This window comes from Ciconia boyciana, chromosome 2 (assembly GCF_034638445.1).
Source record: "Ciconia boyciana chromosome 2, ASM3463844v1, whole genome shotgun sequence".
NCBI classification, from domain to species: Eukaryota; Metazoa; Chordata; class Aves; order Ciconiiformes; family Ciconiidae; genus Ciconia; species Ciconia boyciana.
In genome coordinates this window covers 142,827,592-142,852,135 of record NC_132935.1, presented here as the reverse complement: position 1 = coordinate 142,852,135, position 24,544 = coordinate 142,827,592, and the positions used below count along the sequence as shown (strand labels likewise).

At 35.9% G+C, this 24,544-nt stretch overlaps 1 protein-coding gene across 4 annotated transcripts in view; it reads left to right on the top strand.

Annotated features, from left to right (window-relative positions):
• Positions 1 to 24,544, top strand: part of ANKIB1 (ankyrin repeat and IBR domain containing 1) — a 97,356-nt gene that overhangs the window by 47,081 nt on the left and 25,731 nt on the right. For all 4 annotated transcript variants that reach the window (XM_072854279.1, XM_072854276.1, XM_072854280.1 and 1 more), the window contains exons 3-6: positions 5,957 to 6,257; positions 12,768 to 12,950; positions 20,412 to 20,529; positions 23,772 to 23,980. In XM_072854279.1, coding sequence (XP_072710380.1) covers positions 5,957 to 6,257; positions 12,768 to 12,950; positions 20,412 to 20,529; positions 23,772 to 23,980 — 811 coding nt within the window. The remainder of the gene's footprint in view (positions 1 to 5,956; positions 6,258 to 12,767; positions 12,951 to 20,411; positions 20,530 to 23,771; positions 23,981 to 24,544) is intronic.

The window sequence follows — 24,544 nt, the reverse complement described above, 5'->3', positions numbered from 1 at the left end:
GTAATTTATATAGTATACATAAGTGCTTTGCATTCAAAAATCATTAAATCTTTGAGCAGATTCAGACTTGCTTTAGTCTCCAGCTGTCAGAACTACCTTTATAATTTCATTTTACACTAGGTTTTTTTTTTTGCTTTATTTTTATATACATAGGTAAATTTTCATATGTTTCTATATGCATACTTATATATACATGTGTATACATGCATATAGCTATAAATATATAACATTTATTTAGAGAGACAAAGAGACTGTAAATATGGTGGTTTTCATGCCCCAAACATGAAAGATTTTTTTAAAACCTGAAGAAATGGTTGTGTTGATTAGTTTCCTGGAGTGAGGGAATGTGCCAGTTATTTATTATTCAAGTTCACAGCCTTGTGATCTTGAGTCTCTTGCTGCTTTTCTGCGAATACAGATAGTAGTAGGTGTGAATGTTGCAGTCCTTTCTTTTTTGCCACTTTTTTCAACACTTTTTTCATGCTTTTGTCACCTCAAGTTTGGATTCTGCAAAGAGCTACAGCTTGAAGACAAATCTGGAAACAGCAACTAGAGTAAAGTCTGGCTGCCCTGTGGTTCAGTGGTATTTCCCATAGGCAATGCATATTTTCACTCTATCAGTACATTTCCAGGCAAAATTTAGCTTTTTATACCTCTGAAGTAGTGAGCCAAATTGCAGGGGTCTATAGCACTGCTCTGTGAAAGTCTTATGCACCAAATACCACTGGTAAAAATAGGGCCCTGTTGAATAATGAATTTGTGGATGTAAAATGTATTAATTTACCCTTTTTTGGATATTAGTCCTCTTCTCTGAACTTTAAGTCATGGGTTCAGCTGGGCTTTTCAGCATTGGCTTGACTTCCCCTTACACTGAAGATCTGATCCTTTGACTTTTAGAAGAGATTAAGGAGAGAATAAGGGGGAATATTGTGGCACTTCAAAGCCCATTTATGTATCCAGAGAGAGGTGGCTGCTTGCCTTGGCAGCTCTGGTGTTTGTCACACCCATTTATGAGACACACAGGTTGAGTGACAAGCAAGGAGAACAAGTAATCAAACCTAATTTTTCCCCAAGCGCAACAATTTTTTTTTTACAAATGCCACAAAATTGTTCTTGAAAATTTGCATATGGTTCTTACTGAAGTTCTCAACATATTTAGAGACAGTTGGACAACTTTTTAGCAGATAACTTTGACAGAAGGGCAAATGTCGAGCTTAGGTAAGGGAATAGCCTTCTAGGGAGGTTTTTTGGATTTCTCTCTTGGAAAAAAAAAATCTGCTGATACTTCTTGGTGTAGGGGTTGAAAATCTGCCTTGCTGATAAACTTATTTGAGTAGGGGTATTCTTTGTGCTATGAAGCAATAGTAAAACAGTGCAATGACACTTTAAAATATTTAAATCCATCCTAGAGCTTTTAATCATTTGGTTAATACAGAAAAGTGCCTTTCTGTTTGTTTAAGAACAGAGAATCTGCAAGCAGGCAGGACGTAAGCGCTTCTCGTTTTAGCTTAGGATATACCTAACTTCTTAAAACAAGAGTTTTATTGTTTTTTCCCAATTGTATTTAATTGGTAATTAATTTTATTTAATTTCCTTAATTTTATGGTGGAAAAATTTATACTAATAGTTACTCAGTACTAAAGCTACCTTTTAAACTATTGTTTAACCCTTTAGAGAGGAATTTTGGGTTTAAAAAGAGCTACTGGTTTGGCAGCCTTCAAATTCTACCTTTATGCACAGAGTTTCAGCCTAGGGCAGAACCATCTCATCACTGAACTGTTAAGGATAAGGTGAATTATCTACCTTGAGCTATGGGAGAGCATTTGTATCCATTCAGCATTTGTGTCTTCTACAAAGTTTCTTCTATAAACCAACGTAAATCTTAGTAATGGAAAACTAATAGGTTACAGCATACAGTCAGTCAAATAGGAATGAAATACCCATAGCTTCAAATTATTAAAGGGAATTTTGGCAGTGTTGTTGGGAAAAATATAGTAAGGTTTTTAAAAAAATAAAGGGAGGAGATTAATATAGGCAGGGTGGTCTCTTTAATTTATATGATTCTGTTATGTTATGTATGTCTTGCTGTTATGTTAGCAGAGGTTATGAATATTTTTGTGCGTAGAATACTCTTCTGTAAGAGAAAGTGTCTGATTTATGGCTTTCATGGGTCACCACAAAAACCTTGCGCTATTCTGAAATCAGATGCACTGTAACCTGATTCAGGAGTGAATCACATGCTTTAAAATACCACAGCATGGAATTCCACTGATGATAAAGAGCTAAATATTGAAAACAAACATGTACCTTATAATATTATCAAGCCTGGAAGGTAATGATTAGATAGCTAAAGATACTAGAGAAACTTCATCTGGTTTGGGAGGAGACAATGAAGGTCGTCTTGCAATTAAAAAACCTCAAGCCCTGGTTCAGTGTCATACAGAAACCACAGACAGTTCTTCACTGAATTTTAAAGTACCATTTTACTTTGAATTAGAGAAGTAGCAGGAATCAGTCTGTTGAATATAAAGCAACTTGAAGTGGGAGGAAAAGATGTGGTTAACAAATACCCAAAGGACTCTCCTGACATTCAAAATATGCAGGTCTAATTAGTGCAGCCATCCAGCATGTTATACAGTCTAAGTGCAAACTTTGAAATAGAGTTCAGGCACTTGATGTGAAAGACAAAGCCCACCCACTTTGCAATACTGAATTGTTTCTGTTAGCTTCGTACATCGAGCTTGGTGCTGTGCCTTTGTGCCAGCTGAAGCCCTTAATCTCGATACTTCCTCAGTTGTATGTCCTCAGGGATTCCTGCTGAATGATTCTGCAGTCAAAAAAATGGTACTTTTGCTACCAATACCGCAGTGCACTGTAGTGATTGCAGAAGGGATCTGGCCCCTTCTTTATCACCCTTTCTTCTCTACTCATTCCACAGCAAATTTGAAGATAACGGATGTCTGCTACCTTTACAAACTTTGTGTTACAGATGTCAGGTAAAAATAGCTAGGCCCACTGACTTGAACATCAGTGTTATCTAGTTTTAAAACCTACTGAAAAAGGAGCCACACATGAAGTGTTATACTGTCTTTAGCCACTGCCTCTTTCTTCCCAGTGCTGTGATCTCTATTTTTTTTTCTTAAGGAAGGTGCAAGAGCTTTGGGATGGAACATTAGGAGGCATATGGATAGTAAATGCCATGGGTAGGGGGAGGAGGGAATAATAACATTTTTAAAAAACCCTTTATTTATTCTTGACTTAAGGACTCTGTATTGAAAAATGAACAACTTTATGTTTTTCTGTTCATACTGCAGTTTACAAATGCATTGAAGGCTAAGTTGGGGGTGATCTTTACTTGAAGTAAAAATATAAAAAATGAAATTGTGAAAGGGAGTTAACAGAAGAAAAGGTACTGATGTACCATAGAACAGATTTTATTGCAAAAGTAGAGAAACTCAGATTTTAGTGAGTCTCCAAAGTTACATCTCACAGAGACCAAGGTGACTTAGATTTAGCCTTGTATTTTCTATATCCAGGTTTTGCAGTGGGTACCTGCAAAACCTCGTATCTAAGGCATCTAGCATTCTCATATCTAAGTGCCTCTATAGAATTAATCTCCTCATCCTCCAATGAGTTATCTTTTTCTCCTTCCTTCCTTCCTGCCTTCCTTCCCCTCCCTCCCTCCCTCCCTCCCTCTCCTTTCCCTCCTTCTGTCTCTCTTATTCTTTCCCACCTTCCTTCCTCTCCTTTCTTTCTGTCTCTAGTTTCATACTATGTAAAGCTAATTCAAACAAGCAAATTCATTTTGGATAGTGTTTGATACTGGTTAGTCTTACTGTTTTATGTAATTGGCTGTGAAGCATTTTGCCTGTGTTGCTAAATCCCTTTCCTCTGAAAACAAAAGAAACCCAAGCAAACAAAATGTCCTATCACTTTTTTGGCAACATCTTTAATCTCAAGTTTGGCATATTCATATTTCTTAACAAATGCATCTATCATGTCAGCTATCATGGAATGAAAGAGAGATTTCTCTAAGGAACATTTTTGCTGCCAAAAAAAGGCAACATAGAGGAGACTGTTTTGTTTTTATCTTTTCCTCTGAATACTTTGTTACCACTTATTTAAAAGAGCAGTATTTTAGTGATAAGTTTCATTTTGAACTCAAACTGTTCAGAGGTTTTCAGAGGGAGGAAAGGACAGAAATCTGGCTGAGCAAATGGCTATCATCAAGACATCTTTCCATCACAGGACCAGATCAGCTGTGCCTAATTTTTTCTACTGAAATACTTGTCCAGTCTGTTTTCAAAAATTTCTGAAAGGGAAATTCCACACCCACCCTGTATAGCCTCTTTATTAATAAGATAGTCTCAGGATTATTCTTTGTCCTGAACAAAGCATGGGAGAACTCAGAGAGAGAAAGGCTTAGTGTGTAGTTCCTGGTGGGATGTATTCAGGGACAACGGAAAAGGGAGGTGGCATTTAGACTTGTAACAGTAGCATAAGGCAATAACTGAGGTAAATAACGTTTCCTTTTGTCAGTTTGGTTACCAAGTTCTGCTGCTCTCCGCTGTTCACCAAGAGCAATATGGTCTGATTTTGTGTTTAGGCAGTGCCTGCCTTCAGGTGGCTGAGCTGCCTGTTTTAAACTGAAAGTGATTGAAACTGTTTTTAATTATTCTTAGGGGTGAGGGCAGGGAGGGTGGAAGCTGGTGCCCTGTATTGACTTAATGAGGATTCCAGAATAACTGTTTTTTTCATACCTGCAAACTGTTCAGAGTCAGGGAACAGCCTGGAGAGCAGATGAACAGTGACTTCTGCTGGTTTTATGTGTGAGGGGGCTTATGGGAACAGGGCAAGTGTTTCTGCAGTGACTTCTTGAACATACGTGCCATGCTTCTCATTTAGCCTGGTATTACTTCTCTGGGAACTGTCCTTCCTACCTTCACACAGAGTTCTTTCACCATTGCTCTCTCTCTGACCCCAGTCCTACAAAGAGACGGTGTTTCTTCTCTGCCATTTCCTACCATTCACACTCTCCCTTAAGAAAAAAAATATTATTTTAGTATACCTCAAAAGGCTAAAGCAGGTTTGGATTCACAGGGCTTGTATGATATGTCTCAGTTCTTCCATTTCAGAACTGGATTGTAACTTCTATAATTCTTTGCTGGCAAGAAGCAGCAGGAGCTGCGTTGTCTCAGGAGCTGTCAGGAATCAGAGTTCTGATTCCAGGAATCAGTCTGTTTTTTCCCTTTCATTCCTAAGCTGATCCTTTTTGCTGGTATAGTTAATTGTCCACTTTGAACTGCCTCTAAAGCATTCAAGAGAAGACTTAAATTCTTGCCAGCCTTTGTCATCTGCATAGGTGAGGGTTTGCATTACGTTGCACTTCCATATATTCTAGAGTGAGAAAGCAAACAGAGTCTCGCCTCAATGCATGCAGTGCTAGCAGGAAAAGTATTTCATGTATTTTCAAGAAGTGGTAAGTACTGCCTTGACATCTGACTAAAGATATGGGAAAGGAGAACGAATTTTTAAGAAATTGCTCTAGCATTATCTATTTGCAAACTACCAAATGCACTACTATTCAGGACACAGAGTAGAAAAAAGAAAGTATCTATTTCATCAATCTTGTGACTTAATAACATTTATTGCAATACAACACAGACTTGTAGAACAAACTTTGCCAACTAAAATTTGTGACATACTGACAAAGTAATTATATATGGTACTTAATGATATTTCAGTAATTCATCCAGATCCTGGCTCTTGACTCCTAAGAGAAATGGAGGAGAGCTGTCCAGTAGTAATTATTTATTAAGAATGTTTATCACTAACATGGCTAGTCAAAATCTTGGCAAGAAGAAAAGAGAGCTGTCATAATAGACCATTCCCACTTCAAGGAAATGAGTGGAACTGTGTGCTAATTATTTTTCTTCTATTTTTCTCCCCCTTGCAGAACTTTCCTTTTTGTTAGAGATGGTAACCCAAATAAACGGAATGTGCACAATGAGACATCTATGCACTTACTGTGTATGGGACCTCAGATCATGATCTCAGAAGGAGCTCTTCATCCTCGCCTGACACGACCCTCAGAAGATGACTGCAGAAGAGCAGATTGTCTGCAAATGATCCTGAAGTGGAAGGGAGCAAAGCTGGATGAAGGTCAATATGAACGAGCAGCCATTGATGCTGTTGATAACAAAAAAAATACACCTTTGCACTATGCTGCTGCCTCAGGGATGAAAACCTGTGTCGAGGTAAAAGTTCATATATAATCACAACTCTATATACCGCTATTAGTAAATGACATGCACAGTGTTTCACAAAGCTGTTTTGTGGAAAAAAATCTGATATAGTATATTGAATTAACTTTTTAATTCTATTTTTCATTAATTGGAAAAATTACAAAGATAAACAGCCCAAAACATACACTGTCTGTAGAGAACAATGAAAAAACTGGACTACATATACATTAACTTCATGACACAAACTCCTCAGCTCAAAGAAGACACGTGTAGGCTTATAAAAACTGAAAATAATTACAAGACTGTAACACTGGAGAAAAAGCTTTAAAGGTAGGCATAGGCATACTTACATGTGTAAAGAGAAGTGAAATAACTGCCTGACAGAAAATTAGAGCTCTTTTTATTCTGCTCTGTAGCTGCGAATGGGAAACGCTGTCCATGTTTCAAGAACAGGTTTGATGTCTTTAATTTACAGTGCCCAGCTTTTTTAGAGGATGCCATACATCTGTGCTAACATACTTGAATATAATTACCTTTTTACAAATTAAAAATTACATTAATGTTTGTGAAAGTAGTGGATAGTAATGAGTAATTGGGAATCATAATGACTTTGAAGGTCTCCCATCAATTTATTTTTAAACTATACCAGGTAATGAGGACTAGTATTTAATTGTGCTGGTAATTTAATTTAAAGAACACAAGAACAGACATCTAACATTTTCAAAAACAGCTAACATTTTCATGAGCTGGTCTATTATAACATCAAGACTTGTATTTTGAATGGTAACAATTAATTCAGAGTTCAGCATTTATATGTAAAATTTAGGTTATTTTTCTTCTGTGTATAACTTCATGTTTATTGAGACTACACTCATTAACTTAGTGTCATCAGCAAAGTTTATCACCTCATTATTCACCTGCTTTTCTAGATAACTTCTGCATATCTTAAACAGTCAGGTCCTAGCACCTGTTGGGACTGGTGACCTCTCTGCAGTAAAAACTGGAGCTATTTTTAGTATTGGTGTTACTTTTACCACCTTCTAATCTTGTACTGTGACAGATTTAAGCGAGAAGTTGCATATCATAATAAATAGTTCTGAAGTTTCATATTTGAGTTCCATTAGGTCTCATGAATAAGTACCATCTGGTGCTGGGTATTTATATTAATATTTGGTTTATTGGTTGTTCTAGAACCTCTTGTGCTGAGACTTCAATTTGAAACAGACTTTCTTTTGTGTCCTTCATAAAGCATGTGTGGTACATCCACAGAGAATCTGGACTCCACGATTCATGTCACTTTTCTGCTTTATGTTATTTGAGACTGCTTTTGCACTTTGTCCAGTGACCAGCTTTACAAACACATTGACAGATTTGCTGTGTGGTGTTTTAAAATTATTTATTCTAAGTTGTTATGCACTTGGCATACTGCTCAAAAAACATTCAGAGCCTTCTTTATTGTGATTTTACATTTACCTTTTCCAGACTTCGTTCTTTACGTATTCTTAATCTGGAGACAACTTCAGCTTCTTAATTCCCGTACGATTCTGTCCCGTTGTTCTACCGTCACAAATTCTTCTGATGTTTCTAGAATTTTTTTCCATGCTTTTATTTAGTACCACTTTTTGAAAGTAAGCAGTGGATTATTTGTCTTTTTTCTGCTTCTGCAAGAATGGTGAATCTAAGTACATTTTGGGCATCATTACTGAGTGGTTCTTTGATGTTAATATTTTGAATTAAGTCTTTAGACTACTCTGGACAAAGTCAGGAGTTGCTTCTTCTCTCATGTGTTTGCTAACTATTTTGTCTATTATTCAGTCACTTATGTAGTCTGAAATTTTAATTTAAGCATCATGTATTAGCATAGCGTCTTCTCAATATACTTAGGAGATGCAGTGACTGAAGTTCCCTTTATTTTTGTGGTTTCTGTCCTTGCAGCATTTCTGTTCTTGGTCAACATGTCACTTCTGTTGTTACAATTTTGGTCAGGTGGTCACCAAAGCTTTTTTTGTTTAAGTCTAGAATTGCATTCTACCGGGATCCTCTGGTATTTGTTGACAGAGTTTATTTATCTGTGAGTTTGTTTTGTTTTTTTAAAAAAGGTAAATAGCACCACCCTTCCAATACTGTCAACTTCTCTGTGATTCTCACATAGTATGTTCTGTGGTATTACTTTGTTACACTGATTGTGTTCTGTCAAGTTTCCAGATATTGTCTGAAAATTCTCATTTAAAATTTGTCATTTCAATTCCCCAGCCTTAGCTGTGCACCATCTTGAAGTGAATGCTCTTCTTTATCTTCTGTTTTTTCATTAGTCCCCTCTTTAAAGGCTCAGATAGTGTCTTTTTATTTCCAATAGCCAACACTTCTTTCATTCTGTTAGTATAAAGATCATCCTTCCTAGTTTTCTGAGCTTCTAATGAATGGAAACTCAGCTTCCTTATGCCATTTTCTGTGCTATAACTTAAGCCTCTTGTCTCTCTGCTCCCCTGCTCAGTACTGAGAGGAGTTGAGAGGATGCTGCTGTTAGATGCTGATACTTAACCTCCAGTAGCACAGCCTGAATCTTGCCCCTGTACCTTCTCTCTTCTCTGCCCCATGTTGTTACAGCTCCTTAAGCTCCATGCTAGCAGTTTGTCTTCAGCATGTCCCTAGAAATTATTTACACGCTTTTCACCAGGGAGGCAAGTCACCATGCAGTCTTTGCTAGCTGAATTATACTCAGACCCAGCTAATTATGTAAATGGTAACTGAATTACACACAGGTATTGCCTTGCTCTTCCTGTCAACTAGAATGAATCTTTCTTTTTGTATGGTTATATGATTGATTTAGTGCCTCTTTTGATGCAATTGATATGTAAACAAACATCAGGCTGTCTCCTACATCTTTGTTAATACTGCTTTTATCTTGATTGTCAACTTTTAATTCTTTTTAGATTTGATAAACAAACAAAAATATTAATTGCAAAGGACTGTGTACTTTTCTCTTGTTTGCTTTTTTAATGCCACTTGTTTGATCCAGCTGCCTGATAAATTCTGGCTATAGGGATTTTCAGTCATAGTTGTTCTATCTAGCCTTCCCCAAGAAGATCCATTTGCTTTTAAACATTATTGTACATTAGAGGACAAATGTGCGTGTCATATCAGAAAATGGGAGATATCAGGATTTAGCATTTAACAGCCTCTTTGAGCAAAGTTGGTGAAAAACACTCACATGAAACAATTTGACATGACAATGGTTGCTTCTGGTACAGAAATGGTAAACAGAAGAAAAGTTTAGTAACCAGTTTCCCACATATTTCAATTTCTGGTATTTACAAGCTTGCTTACTCATATTTGTGAAATATTACGTCTATTACACTGATTTGTAAAGTGCTTACAGTTGGACCCATATCAATATATACTGGGGGGGGGGGGGGAACAATTATATTATCCACAGAAACTCTTATTTCTTTGTGTTCTATCTCCCTCTCTACACTTCAGATCCCCAGGTAACTTAGACTTCAGATTTACAAGGGATTTGAGCAAGGAGTCTTCTGCCTTAATCATTCTGCCTTCATGCCCCCAAATGGGGCTATACAGTGGTATTAGAGGTAGATACAGTTGTTCACAAGTTTCAGTTTCAAGAGCATGAAGCCAGTGGGCCCACACAGTAGGATCCAGGCAGACTACAATGTTGGAAAGAATCACAGTTGCTGCAGAGGAAATTGTGGTTCTGGAGCCAGGCTGCAGCTTTTAATTGCAGACTGTAAAATCACTTGATTTTAAACTCATCATGAAAGTTCATGGTTTGTGTTTCTTCACAAATTATCGTTCTATTTCTCACTGTCTGTGATATGATTCATTAGATGAATCCAGCTACTAGACTGCTAGTTTCCCATTTAATTATATAAACTGGGTTATGTTATCATGACAATACATACTGTTCAATTGACTAAACTATTTCTGACTCTAATTTGCTTTCAGTTTGTCTTTGAAGAATTTACAGTCTGATCCACGTGGATCGCTATTTGCCAGAGTTTGGACACATTTATGTAGTCTAACTAGTCATGGTTTCTACATTAGAAACGTAGAATACACCCCCAAGTTCAAACTTTGTTATGTGTCCTACCATAGGGTAGAGGACCTTGGATCCTAAGATTAGTATCTGAGGTGTCTTAAATCCTGCAGTATAGTTTGTAGTCCTTCTAATTCCTTCAACAGGAACAGGATTATGCACAGGAACACTGCATTAGGAAAGGCCGAAACAGAGCTTGGTGAAGGAATTTGACAATGATCTCTTTGTTCCTGGAAGTATTTGAGGATTAAAATTCTTAACAAAACAAAAAGAGATAAGAAGCTAACTTGCCTAATCCTCAAGTCATCTTCCCTCTCTCCAGTAAAGTGAAGGTTACTTAGAATCCCCAGGAGCGCCTTTTGCCCGGTTTTGTGGTGGTTACTCTCACTTCAGAGCAGCATTCCTCTTCAATCGTTTCCTTTTTCCATAACTTTTCAGGAAAGCTCCAGCCTTGTATCCCCCTGTCCCCACCACACCCACATAAGGAAAGGAAAAAACAAACATAATCCCTTGTGAGTGAACCACCTACTAGTTGATTTGTTCAGAGTTGATAGTCAAATGTGCAGTCTTGATGCTACTCCATTCACATGTGTTAAATTTCTCCTCTGAGCAGAACAGCTGTGTGGAACCCAGTGCTAACGATAGTTTGGGCAAAGTTAATGTGCTTACCTCAAAATACTGAATAGAAAAAAGGCTTAACTTTCATGCTATTCAGCATGATCTGATTTTATGCAGATATATTCCACTCTATCAGAGCATATTTGGGATAGTAAATGGCATTTTTGCAATTGTTTAAATTATTAATTTGATTATTTAAATTATTAATCTCCTTTTAATTACTTAAGAGACACAAGCCTTTTTAGCAGTGCTTCCAGAGAACTATGGCATCATTATTAAAAACTTGTTGATTTACATATTCCTCATTTTGCGGATTAGATTTTGAGCTGCATAGGTCTATGGAGTGTTCTTTCAAGTATACTTACTATTTTTCTTCCTCAGAAGGTGCCTTAGTTGCCTCAGTTAAATTTCTGTTAGAGTTTAAAATGTACAGACAGAATGTGAAACTCAAAGTTTTGGCAATGTTAAGAAGTTTAGATAGAAGAAGGTAACTGTAGGCTGGGTATCTTGATAATTATCCTAGTACTATCTTTATTTCCGCCTGTTACTCTGCTATGAAGATAAAATAGGGTGTCATACTTAATGACACTAATATCTTCTCATCTAAATCTTGTTATTGCACTGGTTTGTGGTATTTTTGGGTTTGCATTTCTTTTTATTTTGGAGAATGTGTGAAAAGTTTCCAAAGAATCTACAAGAATGATTCCAGGTTTGTAAAATACGTTCTGTATTTTACAGTGACAGGTGAAGGAAATACGATCTGCTGAAGAGAAAAGTAAGAAGTGACTGATAATGATCTAAAAAGTTTATGTGGAGAACAGATCATTTTGGGGAAATTTTTTTTTTTTAGATGTATAAAAATTAGAAGCTGAGTTTTGAAATATCCTGGCTAAAAACACAGGATAGTGTTGTTACAGCCATCATGGTCTGAAGGCAAGATAATGTTTATAGATTATAGTTTTATTTAGAAATAGTGTGAATCATTTTAGAAGTGAATGATTGTCCTGGGTGCTCCATCATTAGAAGTTTAGCACATGTTATAAAGATGTCATAATAAATCAGAAAAATGGTCCACTGTTGGCCTTTAAAATCTGTGGCATTTGTTGTCCTTGCTTGTATCAGATCAGTTTATAGCAGGAGGCAAGGTTGGCAAGGTAATGAGAGCAGCACAATTGGATAGAGACTGCATTTCTGGGTGGGTTACTGGCAAGAGACGAGGTTGGTGAAATGCACAATACTAGACCGTATTAGAATTATTAGAATTAGAATTATTTCATTTCACTTTTCTCATGTCCTCAAAAATAAGGTAGAGCTACTAGAATGCTCTGTCGTGCTATCTGTGAATTGGTACCCCATCTTCCCTCCTACCCAAAGATTCTCCCATTTTCTGTCACCACCAGTGTACCAGTGCTGGGAAGAATGATGGAGTTATACCCATAGATAAATAATATTTAAAGGTGTATCTAGCTCCATCTTGCCAGGTGCTTGATGACCTCAGGCCCCTCATTTTCTACGGAGCACTGACCATATCAGTAGAGCAGAATTTTAGTGTTTGAAACCTAACAGAGACATAATGTACAGCGTTGCCTTTTAACATATTTCTGAGATTTTGTGGTTCCATGGAATTATGGTGGTTATAGGTATAATTATGTATGAAATCACGCAGTAATTTATTTAGTAACAACAGAGAATCTTTGTTTCCCAAAGACCATTGCTATTATATTTGTCTCTTCTTTCTGTTTTCCTTGTTCATATTTTTTTTGTTCTCTTCTTAACTGACATGTCTTTTCTTCAGGGTATTATTAGAGTTGGTAGTTAATAACTATTTACTTTGCCATTTTACTTTTCAGCTTCTAGTAAAACATGGTGGAGATTTGTTTGCAGAAAATGAAAATAAAGATACCCCATGTGACTGTGCAGAGAAACAACACCACAAAGAGCTGGCTCTTAACCTGGAATCTCGAATGGTATTTTCACGTGATCCTGAAGCTGAAAGCATTGAAGCTGAATATGCTGCTTTAGACAAAAAAGAGGTCAGAGGATACTTTAAATTTGGAGTATTTTACACATTTATATTTGTAGCAGTTACATTGTGACAAAATTCTGCAAAGTATTTCAGTAGGTACTGTACTTTATACTGTGTATTTGTAAACCATTTGATTTTAACACAGCTCTTTATAGCTCTCAAATTAAGCTCAGAGAACATAACAAATACATTGTCAAAACTAAAGAAAAGTTTTATGCATATACTTAATTATGTGGACTGTTTTGAAGGTGTTGCAGGCTGCGAGGCTGGAGGAAATACCGTGAGGCCAGTAAGCTGGGAAACAGTTGCTCTAAAACATTTTTTATGTATTTGTATTTCTTAAGATGCCTTTATGTCTAAAAATGAGGGCAGGAGAAGTTCTGAAAAGGAGAAAATCTGTGGGATAGAATAGGGAAAATGTTCTGGTGGATCTTCCTAGACTGAGGCTGGGTTGAATGTCACCAAAAACCAGCTGAGTAGTGCAGGATTTCAAAACAGTGCATTTACTTTCTTGTTTTGTAACTTGATGCCTGAAGCTAGTGCATACCAGAACTTGTATGAAAAACAGGTAATAACAGGTGGTGTTATTTTGAAGACAGTTTTTGAAAGAGAGAGACAATTCATTCACACAAATTTGCTTGAGTTCTGGTATACCTTACAGAAGACTGTGATTTGGTAAGGACAATTTGACCAAAATGACTCTGAGCAAAAGTTCCCTCCCCCATCCATTATCAGATTTTAATTAACTAAAATTCTAAATAAGAATACATAGATAAATTATATGATTCAGTAAATATTATTAAGTAATTCTGTGTAAATTAAAGGGCAATAGATTTCTGTATGGCTACTCCCTTCAAAAGTAGCGTGGCCTTGCCTTTTACTAGCTTAGCCCACTTATGACCTAATGGCACTTAGAAAATTCATTCAGATTTAGGTATGAGTAAGCTTAGATCACATCAGCTGTTTCCCTGAAAAATGCCACGCATGGTCACTTTTATTTCAAAGTAAGAAAGTCTTTGTACTGTTCAATTCATTTTCTGACTAATTTTCTTGAATAAATTCAAATATAAACAAGCTTAATGAGATTGCTTATTCCCAGATGGGAGGTTTTGAGATGAGGTTTAATATACTTGAATTGTACATTGAAATAACAAATGTAATTAATTCATTTTAGTTTCTCTGAATATCCCCATATAGAGACACTGAAATTGTTGTAAGAGTATAGTTTGAAATTATATTTTCTCTGTTGGCAAAACCACTTTAAAAGACTGCTGCAGTTTCCTGCCATGATTGCAGTTTACCATTCCTTTGGTTGTACAAGTAGAACTGTTTGGATGGTTAAGCTGTTGACTGGATCATAGCAATGATTTGGCTTAAAAGAAGTTTTAAAGAGTGGTAATATGTAATTGTTTTATTTAACCTGAATAATTTTTATCATTACATTTGTACCATGGGTTTGCTGGCATATGCACCAGCACAGCTAAGAGAATAGTGAACTTACAAATATGGGTGCAGCAAATCAAGAACCACTTGAACAGGCTTCGGCAAGAGAAAATAATGTCTCGTGACTGTTTAAGGTAGATGCTCAAAGCAAAATCAACTTAAAGACTTGATAGTTACAAGAGACTTGAGTAAAAGGTAATTATGTTAATTTGGGGTCTCTTCATTGAGGCTGTTAAAAGATACAGTTCTGTTGCTCATTTGACTTGTTTTTAGCAAAGTTGTTGAGCGTGAGAACTGAAATGCAGGCAGGCCTGCAGTCCTAGATCCATCTGACATACCAGGGCAGCTTTCCCACATGTTCTAAAGATTCACAAGCAGAAAAATGTCAGCCTGGAACCGAATGGTGGTCTTGGGGCTTCACATAGAGCAATTCTGCCTTCATGTGCTCCCTTCTTTTTTTTTAACCTGCTTTCTTTGTGACTTTTCAGTGGGATAAGTTCTCTAACTTCTTGTATAACTGTAACAGCACAAGTGCTAGCACAAGAGAGATGCCAAGAGCATGTAGCCAGGGGAAGTTCATTTTTCAATCTTCGCCCTCAGATTGGCCAAAACCAGTTGAGAAAAACCAGCCTTAGAAAGACTAGCACTGGGCTGCAATCCAAATGACTACATGCCTTCACCCTCCAGGTCTGTGGACAAATGTCTGGGATGGGCAGTGAAAGCTGCACTTACCACTGGCTATGGTGATGCCTGCAGCTGTTATCTTAATGCGGCATGAGAAGTGATCCTTCTGCAAAATCGCCCCTTAAAGATGGTCCTCTACTTTTTTTCTCTCAATTTCATTTTAAAAAAATATTAAACACTGAGGGAAGCAAGTGTGCAAAATGCTTGTTTAACATAGCATTTAGATTGTAGTTGTTCAGTGATGCCATTTAACATCCTTCCAAAACACAAACAATTAATTCATAAAGAATTAAAAAACTTCAGAACACCAAGGAATGCATTTTCAAAGTCACTTCATCTCTTGAATGAAGGTTAGAGGAAAAGATAAAACATTTGAAAACCATGAATAGGATTTCTTCCCAGGCAAAACAGCCAAACGGGCTTAACTCCGGCGTTTCTGATATGCACAGTAGTATCTGGAATGATAGTACCCAATACCTCCCCTTTCAGACCTACCACTTTTACAGCAGAAAATAATCCTCTTTTTAATACAGAGCAAAAGATTTTTGTAGTGCTCTGTGCAGTGTCATTGAATTAAGTGTGTGTATTCAGAGTAATAACAAAGCTTTGTTTCTGATGTTGAGAACCAGTTTGTGTTGTTCTTCACATTGAAATATTACCAAGGAATTATGTGAGTGCTCATGTTTAGAATTCAAACACTTGTAATAGTGGGAAAAAGAACTTGCACATACCTTTCATTGATTACAGAGGCTCTCAAGCCATTAAGAAATACAGATGAGTAGACCCACATTTCAAGTTTGAGAGCCTGACAGCAAAGAGCTGTCCGTCTTCCAGCAGTTCAGTTTACTGCTTCCACAAGGGTTTCTGAATAAAATCCATTTCCGTCATACAGTTACCCAGCCTTTTAAAATCTCATTTCACTACAGTGCTGCCTGAAGCATACTTTTAAAACAACATTTCTGTTTTACTTTGTTTTTAGTACACCTCAAACATTTTTAGTGATCAAATTAGAAACTGCAGTTAAAGATGGGTAGCAAACAGGCCCTAATAGTTTTGAAACACAAACACGATTGTTAAGTGTGTTTCTACAAAACGCAGTTTGGAAGGAAAACAATGTACCAACACACACATAATCTGTATTTCCCTATATAAAATGGAAATGCTAAATATTTTAAGAATGGAGTATAAAGTGTGACTCTCTTAACACTGTAGTTAGTTGTAGCAAAAGAAGATCCATCTATGATCTGTGGGCAGTGGAAAGGGTGTTAGAAAACAGGAGGGTATTTCAGATGACCTTCTTTGTCTCGATCCTTTTCTCTTACTTTGTTGATGAACAGTCTAAAAAACAAATCTCTGTTATATAAAATCTAAGTTTATATTTATCCTAATTGAATTGAAGTTACACTAAATAATATGACTGTAACTGATTATTTTTTTAAAACTGCTTTTATAGATTTTGGTTGGTTTATTTGCACAGTCTTTTAATTTGCTGTTTATTCTAGCATGGGCGTGTATTTGTCTTGGTGATGTATCCCTGGAAGATAACAGGCACCTTCATTTCAATCACGCAGTGTTTTAAACTTACATAAGAAACACCTGGGAATGAGCAGTACTTCACAGCAGATCATCTGGAACAGTCTTGGCTCTCAGTCAGACTCATAGAAATACTTTGTGCAATAGCAAACTAAGAAATTTTCTTAGTTCATTTTATATATGCGCCACTGAATACTGTAGAAATACAGTGCTATTGAGTTTATCACAGATTTATTGAGTGTATAGTAATTGGAACAGTTTTCTTCAGTTCCAGAATTGATGTCATATAAATTATATATAATGCAAATATTATAAATACAAATAGTTATCTAAAATTATTAAACTGTACTTCATCTCTACAGAGAGAAAATGGTTTGTTAAGTGAAACGAGAGAAGCGGACTACAGGTAGTTAAGATATAAACACATCTATATACATATAGTGCATATACTTATACTTGAATGAGTTAAATGGAGTATAGATAATTTTTTAAATATATGACTCCATTAACTATAGAATTCCATCCACCCATAAAGGACGATATTTACATGAAGTGTATTTGACACCATTTAATTATACAGTCATCACTGTAGCAAAGAGTTCTTTGCCCTTGTCTATTTTAATGGAACTTTATAAGTGAAGAAAATAATAATAGTTTGAAATGAACTGTTAAAATAATCAGCTTACATATTAAAGGTACTTTCAGGAGAAAAACAGTTATATAATTTATGATGTCTAAATATTAGTGGTAAAAAATGAAGAAGAAAATACTTAAAAAGAAGGGCTCTTGAGAAAACAAAAGTGTTGAAATCTGTAGTGAGAAGCTCACCAATGGGTTAAAGTAGTAACTCAAATAGTATATTCAAAAATCATTATATAGTTGGATGATGCTAATATCGAACAATGTTTTTTTCACAGCAAATATCAATAAAGAGCTCCTCCATAAATGAGTATTAAAGGAGGTCTCTGAGCATCATGAGCTGTAATTAAAATCCTTTACAGTATATGGCAGTGCAGAGATAAGTCATCAATGTTTGAAGCAGTTAAAAACAAACCTCTATGATATTACATAAAGGATAGACATCCTTATAACTAAAGGCTGTCTTCACAAGTCTCTACTAGACTGTGTCTTGTACACATGAACATTTTTAAGGGTTCTCATTGTATAAAGCCTTCACTCTAGAATTTCCAGATTAAGCTACTTAATAGTGCCAGCCTAAAATTTCCTTTCTTTCAGCTTCTTCTATGGGCTTATGTATTATTTTATGAAACAAATGTCTAAAGTTTCAAACACATTCTTAAGAAATATTTCTCTCATTACTTAAAAAGATAAAATTAGGATTCTTAAAAAACACAGGATCCAGAAATCCCTCCTGGGTTGTGTGGAATGCTCCGGCTGAGATAATATAATAGTCTGTTACTCAAGGGAGATAATTGCCAGTATTTGACCTAGAACCAATCAGTTAAATATAATTTTGAGCAGTTCAGGATAAAATACTAGGTCCTAAAATATGCATGTATGTTGCAGGTTTAACAGAAAAGACATCTCTTTTTATGATATATGTGGTCTTCAAAAGGTCTACTGTTATGCTGACAAAGCTACTTGTTTTACAATTGCAATTGAAAATGCAGTTCAGATTCAGTCAAGACGTTTTACTCCTTGCTTCCATTTTTTTTCAGCATATTCGTGCAGTTCTGATCATTCAGGCACCCAGCTGTTTGTATCCCTGTCTCTCTGACATGTTTTTATAAATGATCTCTTTTGTAAGAAATTAAGTAGGTCAGTCAAATTCCAGCATGCTATGAATCAAGTGGCCCAGATTTATTTCAGTGCAAGCCATTAATGTCCAGATTGTCCTTTACTGAGTCATGCATGATCAGCAATGGAAGGACATACAGAAACTCCCTGAACTTGGGCAATCAAGATAAAGGTCAGGACACTCACAGTCCATTTCTCTTCTGCTTTTCTTGCTTTCTCAAAAACGACAAAGACCCAGTGCAGAGTTGTGGCATCATTACTCTTGCTAATTACAAAGTTTCTAATATCCAAGTTTCTGTTTATATTACTGACTAGCTTACACAAGAGGTCCTTGTGGGAGTCAGTTATGGTTTTAGATGCATTTTATAGGGTTTATTATGATATCTAGAATGTAGGAAGCATGTTATGTTTTTAGAGTAGGTGTCTCAAAAGAATAAAATTATTTAGAAGCCCAGGTACCCATTTCTCCCCATCTCTTATACCTTCTGTTTGTTATCCTCAAAGGATTATGCACACAGTAGACTTTTACTTAGACTGTAAACTTCCAAAGACAGAACCAGTCTTTTGCTTTGTGTCTGTGTATGTATGCATGCATGTGTGTGCATATTATCTTGCACTGGAGGGTCCTGGACTATGTTCTACATAAAATAAAAATATAGGTAGCAAATAATAATGATGTGTGGTCTTAACTGTGGTTATCTGTTATCGCTGCTGCTCTATGTCCTTTCTTCTCCACATTGATGAAGACAATTGCCATTTGGTGGCCAGGTTCCCAATTAGTCCTGAGCACCTATCAGTTTTATGTCAAATGCTTTAAATCTTTTGTTAGCTATCCTTTATATAAATAAAACCAGCACATGTAAGAATAATTTTTTTGCATACCCTTTCTGTATCCATTCTCTGTACATATCCTCCCACTTGTTTTTCTCTTTCTACCTTTTGGGCATTTTCCCTATGCAACACTAACAAATATATTATTTGCTGTCATGTTCTTCTTTTCTTAGTTTTAAAAAGGAGTCTGCAAAACAAGTGTATGCGTCTCCAGTATCTTGGTTGGAGCTAATTCAGAATCCTAAAATTACTGCCTTTTTGTTTTTCTAATCTGACCTTTTTTTAACACTATAATAAGGGGATGGAGCTCCGGGCCAGGAAGGCAGCTGGATGATCTGCTCTGACTGTGTAGGCCTATCAGAGTTGGCCACTGTTTCTCAAAGAGAATTTTGATATCTTCATGTACAATGAATCCCCAACCTTGGAGATATTCAAAAGCCATCTGGACACGGTCCTGGGCAGCTGGCTCTAGGTGACCCTGCTTGAGCAGGAGGGTTGGACCAAATGACATCCACAGGTCCCTTCCAACCTCAACCATTCTGTGGTTCTGTCAACCTCTAACTGCATGTCTTATCTATCCTATTCATGACTGACATCTCCATTTCAGTGAGGGTTGATACTGCCTCAAAAGACCTGTACCTGATTCAGTCCACAAATGTATCCCTTCTAACTATCTAACGTTGCAATGTGTCCTCCTCCAGATCAGTTCAACGTTAACAGGTCTCAATTCATGTATAAAGTTAGTGTCAGAGGATCTATATACAACATATGTTAGCCTGTCCTTTCTCTTGCTCGCCCCTGAAATAATTAGTTCAATTCTAGTCATGCATTCTCATACCTATGCCACAATATTTGAGTTTTAATCACTTCAAAATTCAGCTGGATTCTGTTAAAATCTATCTTTTTTTTGAGAGAGAGTCAATGATAGGCTAGTTCATCGTTTGAACATGGCCTCCAACTATAATGGAGAACTCTAGAGATATTGTCTTTTAGATTTTGAAATGTACAAAGATCATAGTATAAAAATTGTAAAATTACGGTTTCCATATAACTTTGCACGATCATTGGTCTGCACAATGAATAAATTTTGTCACATAATACATCACAGTTGAGATGATGATCAGTAAAAGTGCTTTGTATGTTTTCATTTTAATATGGAATTAGAGACTAACTGGAAAATACTACTGGACATAAATTGTCTTTCTTCTTCTTCTCAAAGCCATATGAGGGGCTAAGACTTCAGGACCTGCGAAGGCTTAAGGATATGCTGATTGTGGAATCTGCTGACATGCTCCAAGCCCCGCTCTTTACTGCAGAAGCTCTACTTCGGGCACATGGTAATCCAAAACCTTAAGGACTAAAGACACTGTTTTCAGCAAAATCAAAATTGCAGTTGTATGTTTACTTTTTATTTCCAAGTAAAAGAGAAGTAATGGTTAATCAAATACCAGGAAACAGTTCACACAGTACTTCAGAAAGAAGTACAGCTGCAGTATGTCAGAAAGCATTGAGGCAGACAGGGAAGCTGATAGGAAAGTGATTCAAACTAGGAATTATAATGGAAGACATTTTAACTTAAGCAGCGTGGAGAAACAGAGCTTTCCTATTTTAGTGAGAGACACAGAAGTAGAACTTCCATGGTCTTATATGTCAAAAAAGTCAAATTCTTTGTACCTATTTTTGTCAGACCATAGGTTTTCTGCCACTATATATTTATGTATAAAACTGGATCAAATGTTTGGGTGGTTTTTGTTTTTTTTTTTCTTTTCAATAAAAGCAGTCTGACCATTGTAATAAATGGTTGGAAATTGCCTTGGGGTTTAAAGTATATGAGTGTATGTCCTTTGAAGGATTTTTATAGTTACTCTTTTAATACAGGGTATACTTTTCCATGTGTATATCTGTAACTAGTTTAATTTCACTGAAATCATTCTGTGCTCTTGTCATGTAATTTAAACTGGGATTGTTAGAATGGGGATATACTGAATTCCGTGTGTTTGCTCCAGACAAAAGTACCTCTCTAAACTCAGTGGAAGCTTTAGGCTTTGCTTCAGTGATTCAAAACTTATGCTTACTGAAGCATCTGCGTTGTTACTATATGCCAAAGGAACTACTCAGGCAGCTAATGGTTTGCATGCTCATCACTGTATTGCTGGATTAAGCTTTCATACCCTATTATTTTTGTGGGCTCCTTGTGAAAATAAAAGGGAGAGGGAAAACTGAAATAGGAAAATATTATTTTAAACCCACAACATTTGGCAGACTTTCTTGAGGAGGTATGGTACCTGAAACTCATCTCTTTTACATTATTTTCAATAGTTGGTATTTCTATTCCTTTTAACATTGAATTAAGTCAACATGAACTTGTGCCAGTCTGATGATATTTAAGGCACAGTCTTTGCATATATCTTTTTTAAACATTGATTATTTGTTTAATTCTTATAATGTATTTTGGATTCTCAGAATACTCTCATTAAGGCTAAATATTACTAAATATTTGACTAAGTGGGTAGGCAGATTCTGTAACCTGTGCAGATATTTTGAAGAAGAAAATGATGGCAATACTGTTCAGACTCGTAGCACAGTCTGTAATAAGTCCAAAAGCAGTGAGGTTGATGTAAATGGTGGAGAAATGTCTGCCAGCGTCTAGCAAGCAGGAGTTGAAAGTTGAGAAGAAATCAGTCTGTGTTGGAAAGGTCATTCTACTGATGTTGCCTTAGTGATGTAGCAGTAACTTAATGCAATTGGCCAGTGCGGAGAAGGAAGCACAGACGATTTGCAAGTCATGAGAAAGTCAACTATTTTGCCTGTAGCTGTAGTAATACACTGGAAATTATTCAAACAGAATTTATTTTATTTGAAGTGAAGACATAGAATTGGTTCAGCCTAGAAACGGGAATAACTGAGCTATTTACAAAGGCTTAGACAATTGGAGAACATCAAATGCCAAACTGTAATGTTTTTGCATTTAATCTTGAAATTCATAAGAGAATAATGTGAAATCTTAACTTAACTCACAATTAATATATGAAAAGCATGTTTTAAATTATTGGAAAGATCATTCTTATGTACTACTTTTAATGGTTTACAGACATGTAATATTTAATCTGACAAACTTTGCTTTATTTTATCGTACAACGTATTATATCAATTTACTGACACAGGCTGTAAGAGTTAAGAGTGTATTTTTCTTTTCTTTTTTTTTTTTTTTTTTAATTAAGAGACAGAAGTATGTAGAGTTAGAGCCAAGATAAAAAAATGTTACTATGGCAGTCATGAAAATAAATAACTTTACAGTTTTTCTACAAGTGTTTTTTCAACATTGTTCCTATTTATCTTCTAGTTCATTATACAGCAGTTGATTTCAGGATAAGAGAGAGGCAATTCAGCAAATATAACTACCTCATATTTTACTAAAACTTGTAAGTTAGTGAAGAAAACATGGTGGAATCCATTTACTAGCATGTCTTAACCCTGGGTAATTGTAAAGATACAGTACAAACAAAGGAGCTCAAGAAAACTTTTAGCAAATTTTATCTGTATCTTAGCATAACACAGATCTTTGGTTAATAACATAGGGTTTCCAGTGGGAGTACCTAACATTTAAAAAAACCCAAACTTTAAAGCAATAGGAAAAAATTGGGAAATTTCTCTTTCCTTCTGAAATTCTAGTTCATCTGATCTGTGTGTAGTGTTGGTGGTTTTAGATTCAAATCCATAGAGGAATTTAATAGATTTATATTTAAATGAGAACTTTAAAGTATTTTTAATAGAAAAAAATCACTATTAAGATATCTGTAGTATTACTCTTAGGAATCAGAAACAGAAAACATTGCAAACCATGATTAAGAAAGATTTGATTTAAAGGTCTTCATACATCATAGAATTTGTTTCACTAGTTCTTTTTTGTATATAAATGGGCAATGTTAAGTATGAATAAAAGTAAAGCATTCAGTAACAGTTATAGAATAAAAATGTAGTAAGAATATATGAAATATTTTTTGCAATCAGGTGGGGTGTTTTTCTTTTTTTTTCCCCAGAAATACATCACTTATATGCATATATAAAGACTGGTAACTCATTAGATTGTAAATCTTTTTGTAATCGAGTTGTATCTTAGTCTTCTTCCTTCGTTTGTAGCACTTGGCTTCATCTTCTTAAAAAACCACAATAGGTAAAAGTAAATCCATATTGAACAATTACTTTTTTCATAGAAAGAGAAAATGAAAATCTGGTCTGTCTTTGCAAGTCACTGCAGTTCTGGTTTCTGATTGAGTCTCCTAGCTACTACAATTGCTGTAAATAAATAATAAAAATAATTTTATTTAAGACTGATGTTACAGGGAAAGGAGATGCTTGCGATGCAATTATTTACATAAATACATTGCATTATATATTATCTTGGAATGTGTTCTGTACAATTTAATGTCTAAAGTTCCATTCACTTACACTTTATCATATTTATTTATTTCTAAATTTTTTAGCTTAGTGTTTATATATTCTTTTGAGGGTACAGTTACAAAATATATTTTAAACATTGTCAGCTGCATAATTTTCTGTATCTGTATATTTATTGAAGACTGGGACAGGGAGAAGTTACTTGAAGCATGGATGTCTAATCCAGAGAGCTGCTGCCAGCGTTCAGGGGTTCAGATGCCAACTCCCCCTCCAAGTGGATACAATGCATGGGATACACTCCCTTCTCCACGAACCCCACGCACTACTCGCTCTTCTGTAACTTCCCCTGATGAAATCAGCCCCTCACCAGGAGACATTGAGACAACTGTGGTAAGTTTATAAATAGGTCTGAAACTAGCAGGGCAAAAGAGCTTATTTCTAAACACAGCACACCTACGTGGACAGGAGAGCTGTGTTGTCATCTCATTCTGAAAATAAGTTTGTAAAAGTGCAAAGTGTTTCTCTTTCCAAAAGTGGTGAACAGAGAAGTTGACACCTTAAACCTTCTATATAATAACACAATCGAGCATCTGGCTAATTTTAAAGCACTCTGTTTTCACCTTGGCTGTCACTCACAAAATTGCATTTTAGCCAGCTACAGTCACATCAGTGCATTTGGCTCTTTTGAGCTTCTCTTCTCGCCTTATACTTATCAAGATGTTCACTTTCATTGTATCCATTTCCCTGAATGTACTCAATGCTGTGAACCCTGCCTTTTGAAAAATTTTTCTTTAGAAAACAAAATTCTCTTTGTCTGCATTTTGAAATGTCAGCCCGCTAATGTACTGTAAGCTTATAATTACTTTTACTATGTGTGGGCTGCTTCAAGCAGTTTACAAGGCTATTGCAAACTTGAAATATGAAAGCGCCTTTCATTCAAATCAGTGTGGTTCT